At 39.9% G+C, this 7,474-nt stretch overlaps 1 protein-coding gene across 2 annotated transcripts; it reads right to left on the minus strand.

The window, feature by feature from the left end:
- Nucleotides 1-3,393: 3,393 nt before the first annotated feature.
- FGFBP1 (fibroblast growth factor binding protein 1) lies at nucleotides 3,394-5,944 on the minus strand. Of its 2 annotated transcripts, none has more exons than XM_048304639.1 (2): nucleotides 5,838-5,944; nucleotides 3,394-4,559 (listed from the first exon to the last, which is right to left on the minus strand). In XM_048304639.1, the coding sequence occupies exon 2, from the start codon at nucleotides 4,532-4,534 to the stop codon at nucleotides 3,818-3,820; it is 717 nt and encodes a 238-aa protein (XP_048160596.1). In that variant the 5' UTR covers nucleotides 4,535-4,559; nucleotides 5,838-5,944; the 3' UTR covers nucleotides 3,394-3,817. The 2 variants fall into 2 exon arrangements, with proteins under 2 accessions (XP_048160596.1, XP_048160595.1); XM_048304638.1 differs by having other exon boundaries at nucleotides 3,394-4,555; nucleotides 5,838-5,916.
- Nucleotides 5,945-7,474: the final 1,530 nt, after the last annotated feature.

Here is a 7,474-nt window from a genome sequence, read left to right on the forward strand (position 1 = left end):
AAGGAGCGGAAACTCATTCAAATGAAATTGTGTATGAAAGTGGGCATAAAATATACTGCAGTAAATAGTAATGAATAAAACTTTGAAGGAGCTGACATTCTACAGGTTCTTAGGTAGTGCTGTACTGCCAAAGCTATTTCCTAGGCATTAACATTATCTTCCTATTTCCTAGTGAATACAAAGAAACATGTAACTTTGTCCAGATAAAACCATCATATGTTAGGAGACAACTGTTGAAAAACTCTCTAATTTCAAATTTGCCTCTTCTCTTTTTAAAATAAACTAATTTTTGACTCTCCTAAGTTTGAGGAGAGTTTAAGAATTTGTGGGAGTACGCGGGGGTTGGATCTATCTAAAAAGATCATGCATCATCTAAAGCATTTACGAAATGTATAAGTATTCCATATTGCAGGGGAAGAGAAATTCCCTGAAGCTTCATGTCTGAAGCGAAAATGAATTTACTATCTTCAAAATCCTATCTTTCTTCCCAAGCAAACATTCAAATTATAATACCCAGGGTTGTCTGGAAAACAAACTATATTGCTAATGAGTAAGCTAATTTTTCACACAGATACTCCAAATAATTTTAAAGTATCTAGAAGTTAGCTGGATATCTTCAAGAGCAAATCCATGCAGTTCTTGTGCAGAATGGTCTAATCATGAGGCGTGGGAGAAGGGAACCACTGGAACTCTAGACCTCTGCCTGGTTGCTGATCCAGCCACTGATTTTCTTCCCATGATTGTCAAGGTCATCCAGCCTTCCCGTACCTTGTTTCCCCGTGTGTAAAATAGGACTGATTTTTCCATAACTCACATTAACACTAAGACGGCTGAGGTTGTTATCTTTTCAATATGGCAGGACAGAGGACTTGAACCACACAGTCAAAATTTAAACCCGTTCATTGCTTTCCTTCACTGCGGTCCTGCCTGCCCTGCTAGAAACGGTGTTAGAAAAGTCACTACCATCAAGTTCTTCGAACATGAAGTTCTGACACAATGACAACTGGTCCACTGGGACAAAGAGTCAGAGAATAGAACTCAGCTGTGAACTTCTTCATGATGAGCAGAGGTCCTCAGATGAACAACACCAGGAAATGTTTTATTGATGTTAAGTAACTTGACTCCAGAATCACCAAAGTTATACCGACTCCAGTGACTCTGTAAATGCCCCAAAGAAAGACTCATACGTGATTGCTGTCAAGTGATTGTGGATGTTGGCTGAAACACAAGGCTTGGTAGGTGCAATGAGACCTTAGATCCTCTTAGCCATAGAGTTGTGATCAGTGCAATTATAGAAAAGGCTGTAATGAAGTTAGACTCCAGATATATTTGCCCCAGACCCTGCTATTCTGAAATGCACCCTTCTGAAGAACAATCAAAACTATACACCCATGGAAGTAAAAAATTCCTTACTTTGGCTGAGACAATTTTGACATCTTCACTCTCACATTAAGCCACCTTTTGAGGAAAAAGGCTGCACAGAGACCCCCTTTTTCTCCTGATGCTCCACAGTCCTTGCACAACTGCTTGCATTGCAGGAGAAATGCACCTGTGAACTGCTGAGAATGAGCATGTCTTCCTCCAGCAAAGAGCCGCACGTGAAGATAAAAGCCAGCCCTGAATGGAAACAAGAAGATGAGGCAGAAGAAATACAGTGCATCTGTGGAGAGGAACATGCAACTCCAGCACATGGGTCCAGGTGCTGCAGTCCTGCACTCCGAGATGTAACTCACATCTCTGGAATCCCGGGCTGGAATTTGCTCTGGGATATGTCAGTGGCCCGATGTGCCTGCCTGGCTGGCAGCCACGGGAGAGCAGTGCCTTCTGGCAACTCAGAGCAGAGTGATCGTGCTTCAGGCAACAAAGTCCTCACCAGAGTGCTCCCAAGAGTAACAGCAGCTAAGGGTAGATAGGATTGGACACTTTCCAAAATATCTGAAGCAAGTAAACCTCTTAAGTCAGGCCAGCCCAGTGCTCTGGTTATAATCTGGAACTAATAGAAATATGTCTGTATACCAGAGTAGACATTAATAACTAACTACTGCAGTGTATGATTGCTTGGACCAAATAAAGCTCCTAATACTTCCTCTGCATTTTTGACTTTCTCATCTCAATTATCTCCTAATGGAAAGGGGTGTAGAACAACACACAAAGTGTCTAGCAGCTGCAACTTAGCTGCCCTTTCTGTACTTATGAATCTACCTTAATAATAAACAGCTGGTAGCTGTTTTCCCACCCTACTTGGCACCACAATGGCTGTGTCTTCCAGCCTCACAGCTATTAGTGTTGATGGCCCTTTTTACTGGAATTTTACTTTGCTGTGGGCACCAGTCCAACCAAATTTATCTTGCATGGCCTGGTAACAGCCAGTGTTTCCAGAGGGCATGCAGAGACTGGAACTTCAGTAGGAAGAACCTGCTTCTTTATTTGCCATTTGTACTTGGTAAAATACATTTGAATCCTTCTCAAACACAGTTTGCCTGACTAATAGCAGCATCCCACATTCAACTCATAACTACCCCTCTTAAAAATATTCTAGCAATGGCATATTTACAGAAGGAAACAGGCTGTATTTTCTCAAGAGACAGAAATGCTAGTTTAATTTGCTAGAAATGATCAGGGAAATTGTTTTTCGTGGAGTTTCAAGTTTCTTCAAGTGGACCACTAGCAGAAGACCATACTTCTGTGTTCAGATCCACAAGAAAAGTGTAAGTTGTATTTTACATTTCCTCCAGCTGAAGTTTCAAAAATTAGCTAAGATCAATTGTCATTATTTAACTCTACATTTTCTAAAATCTCTGTTCTTGGAGTTTTGGCTGGGGTTTTTTGTTGTGGGTTTTTGTTTGTTTGGATTTTTTAATACAGATGTAGTTTAATGAACAGAAAAATATTAGTGTCGTCCATACAGGAAGATAAAAGAATATAAAATTTCAAAATACCATGCAGGCAGTGTTGAATATGAGTTCTTTAGCTGTTGAATAAGGGATCCAGACTTGGGCTCATGTACCAACTTGTATAACTCATTCTATCCCTGCATCTCTGTTTACCTACCAGAAAATTAGTACAATGTGCTTCAGACTGCAGGAGAAAAGAGGGAGTTTATATTTTTAAAGTGTTCTGACATCCTTTGGTGAGATTAAAAAACTGAAGATTTGCACACTTATTGACAAATCAGAAAATCTTATTGCCCTTCATTACTATGATGATGAAAATCTAACCACAATGTAGCTCGCTATCAAAACCTGAATCTGCAAATCTGCAGAAGTATCTTTAAAGCTACTTTATAAACAGCACTTCACCTAGATACTGTGAAAGATCGTTCTTTGACAAAGGTGTAGCACTTTCAGAGAAATCTAGTAAAAACAGAGAGATAGAGTAGGAGCACTTTTAATGTATTTTGAAGTTTATTATTTTTATTATTTTGCAGTTTTGAATGTATTTTGAAGTTTATTTTTCTTAATAACTTTTAGGTCAAAGGCATTGTACATAACCAAGAAGTGCATAAGTGCATGGCACTGAATTCATCACTTTGGCTAGCACACCTCAAAGAGGGCCAAGGAGATTACTGATACACTTCTGCACAGAGTATGTAACATCCACTGGTAACACATCCATTGGGTAGCAATCTGTGGGCACATAACATCTATAACATCTTCAGCTATGTTAAGTGTAGTCTGTTGTGTATATACAAAATCAGAAAAATATATTCCTTCTTGCTTATATACACTGATAATAACATAAGAATAAAATCTGGAATGGTTTGCAGTAACTCAGATGAGACCAGACCTTCATGATTCAGAGCTTTGGAAACACCTCCTCAGCATCGTTTGTCTTGGACCATTGTAATAAAAAAGTTGCAGAAGGAAAGCAAGCTTTCTGGACAGTATTCCTCAGCCACCTTTTTCTGGTCAATGTAATCTACATCTTCAACACAGTCTTGAGGACTGTGTTCTAGCTTATTTTCAGTCACAGAGGCATCTGCTGGAGTCTGAGCAACTTCTTTTGTGTGATGCATTTTGTTCTCTTTGGCAGGACCCACTGCTGTTAGTAAGCTTGAGTGAGTCAACCTGAGGTGAGCACTTTGTGGGCCTTTCCTACATAATTTAGATTTTAGTACACTTTTGGGGTCTTGACAGATCTGCTTCTGCTTCTTTAGGGATCGGGAGACTTGTTTCCAGTAGGATTTCTGGTTTGCTGCGTACTGTGCACAGCTAGAAGGTTCACCAGAGAATTCACACCAGAACTCACTGTCACCGTGCTTGCACTGTACGTGCACAGTAACAGCATTTGTGTCCGTCACTGACCAGGTGCACTCAGCATTTTCTTTGGTTTCAAACTTGCCTTTAGGAGATGATTTTCCTCCTTTTGACTTCTGCCCTTTTTCATTTCCTTGGTTAGATTCTTTCTGGTTTTTTCTACCATGTTCTATGCCTTGTCTTCCCTTTTTTCTTTCCTTCTGTCTTTCACAGTTGGCTAGTAGCAGCTGGGAGACCAGCATCAACACACAAAGGAGTCCAAAGCTTTTGATCCTCATGGTCTCTGTTCTGCTTGTTATCTGCCTTCGAAACAAACAAACAAACAAAAAGATAAAAACATTTTCACTTAATGCTGGATTACATTTGACAGTTGAAGATTTTCAGATATGGCATCGCACTGCTCTTTGATACCTATTAAAGTAATGTTATCAGCAAAATGATCTGTCCTTTGTGTAAATAATACCCGGTTTAAATACCATTATGAATTATCCTTGTAAGTAGGTGTGGAGTAACTTCCAGTTACTTAGTTATTTGTGCAATGGGGAACAGAAAAATCACTCCCAGGACACGCTGCTGCCCAGTGACTGAGGTGCCTTAATTAAAATCTCTTCTGGAGTCAGAGAAGGAATTTGAACCTGGGATTTGTCAATTTCAGATGGATATCTTAAGTTATAACAATAAAGCAGTTGTTCCCACAATCTCCCATTTGGCAAAATGACTCATAAGCATTTTTGACTCCAACCTCTGGTTATTCTTCGAAAATATGCCAGACAGAAAAGAAACCATTTGGTTCAAGTTGAGGAAAACTGTTTTGAAGGCATCCTGAAAATCATTGTAATTCACTGGTTATGCCAGTATTTCAAATTTGCTGTGAAAAAAAGTTCCAGACATCAAAAAGTAACTACTGATGTATTCTTTTCCACCTTGACTGCTAAACAAACAGAACTACCCTTTTGCTTTTGAAGATAACCTGAGGTATACTGGGCTCTGTTTAAAGCCACCAAATCCAGGGATAAATGTGAAACTTCAGTTTTGAAATGTAGCTAGTTAGCAAATTATTATCAAGCTGATCCCTGCATCTGCAAATTATTATCTGCTGATCCCTGCTTATTTCTGTAGGTGTTTGTCTTTATAAAGCAGCTTTGAGAATCAAAGAGGGGTTTAAATCTGGCATTATGATGATTAAATCCCTAGATATATTTTTAGATGTTTCCATCATAGTAATTTCTGTAACCAAGTTCTTGTGTTCGAAAGCAGCAATTCATGTGCAGCCACGCTAATAAGGAATCTATTTCAACATTCAGTTACCTGCAAATATCTTTAGTTAAATAAGTTTAGAATGTAGAATACACTGGTAACAGCTTGTGTGAGCAGGCCCTACTTAGTTCTTACTTGACTTGCTTCATGCCTTATCCTATACACAAATTCTCACTTCATAAACCCCTCTTTAGGGAACCTCATATGGTATTTACACTTCTGTTGCAAACACAGAAAATAATAACATGAAAATGAATAAAGATTTGACAGTAACCTTCTGCTGCAAGTGGAACAGTGCAAAAGTAAGATAACTAAGATACATACCTTGCACAGGGCTCGGAGACACCCAAACACAGCTCCTGATGCAATTCCCCTTTTTCAAAAGAGCCGGAGCTTGTTGGAAGAGCAGTGCGGTATTTATAAAGGCAGGGACACACCTTCAGGTCTCCAGTAAGACTGTTACAACACAATAGGATACTTCAGTGCCATGTTCACTTACCTCTGACACACCTCCTTGGAAAAGTGCCAGTTCTCATTCTCAGAACAAAAAAAAGTGCGGCTATGGGGGTGACAAGGTGTGCTTGCATAATTTAGGTGTTTCTTTAGCCAAGTCCTTCCCTCCTCATGAACAACAGTAAGAACTTTATCAGATCATGAGCTTCTCTAAAACGTTTTTTACCAGCTATTGAGGGATGTATCCTGCAACGCCCTTAACACGTTGCGCTATCATCGTGTTCAGCAGAAATTGATAATGATAATGACAACAATTCCACAAAGCATTTCAAAGTTACCTTTTGAACCTTTTGTTACTCTGTGTCACAAAAAAGGTATTGAAGAACTTTAAAAATCCAGAATAAGTAACTATTTAAGTAGCCAGTAATACCAACCCAGAGGAGGGCCACTAAGTTGATCAGAAGGCAGGAGCACCTCTTCTGTGAATACAGGCTGAGGCTGGAGATTCAGCCTGGAGAATAAAAGGCTCCAGTGGGATTTTACAGCAGCATTTCAGTACCAAAAGGGGGACTACAAGAGAGCCAGAGTGGGACTTTGTACAAGGCATGTAATGATAGGACAAGGGGCGATGGCTTTAAACTGAAAGAGGTTAGGATTAGATTAAATATGAGGAAGAAATTTTTTATGATGAGGGTGGCGAGATACTGGATAGGTTACCCTGAGAGGCTGTGGACTTCCCATCCCTGGAAATGTTCAAGGTCAGGCTGAACGGGGCTCTGAGCAAACTGGTCTAGTGGAAGGTTCCCTGTCCATGGCAGTGGGTTGGAGCTAGATGGTATTTAAGGTCCCTTACAACCCAAATCATTCTAGGATTCTCTGATTCTATGGCTGCATTTAGGACAGTGTTCATTATGGTGAGATGGTCATAAGCATGACACTCAGAAACACATTCAAGCTCCTGCAGAATTAGTGACAGAGAGGTCTAAGGTTCAGCTGCACAGCAATGATCTATGCTCCTCCCTCTCTGCCAGCTTTTGTGTATGTGAAGAAGTGTGTTACATCATGAGCGCTCATTATGGGACCAGAGTGAAAGAACAAGAATTAGATAAATATAAAAACACATTCAGAGCTGGGGATTGGCATCCCTCTTTGTAGCTTGGTTGCTTCTGAAGAAGCTTCTTGGTTTTACTGAAGAAATGTGAGGTATTAGTTGTATATGCTTGGGAAGTACCAGAATAAAAGAGGGATGCAAGAGAGAAAAGCAGAAACCAGTCTAAGATACAGGCAGGTACTCCTCTTTGACTCTTTCCCATTTGTATTTGGAATAATACAAAGGGACAGAGCTATAGGCAAGGCATTGCCTGGACTGGTTTGGCAATGAGGAGATGCCAGATGTTCTTCATCTGGAAAGGGAATTTTCTTGCAGATGATGTTGCGATGATTTTTTTTGTTGGTGTTTACAAAATGCAATGAGGAGACTGTTAACTCTGTAAAAAAATCAAACAAAA

The sequence above is a fragment of the Corvus hawaiiensis genome, chromosome 5 (assembly GCF_020740725.1).
Source record: "Corvus hawaiiensis isolate bCorHaw1 chromosome 5, bCorHaw1.pri.cur, whole genome shotgun sequence".
In the NCBI taxonomy this organism is placed as follows: Eukaryota; Metazoa; Chordata; class Aves; order Passeriformes; family Corvidae; genus Corvus; species Corvus hawaiiensis.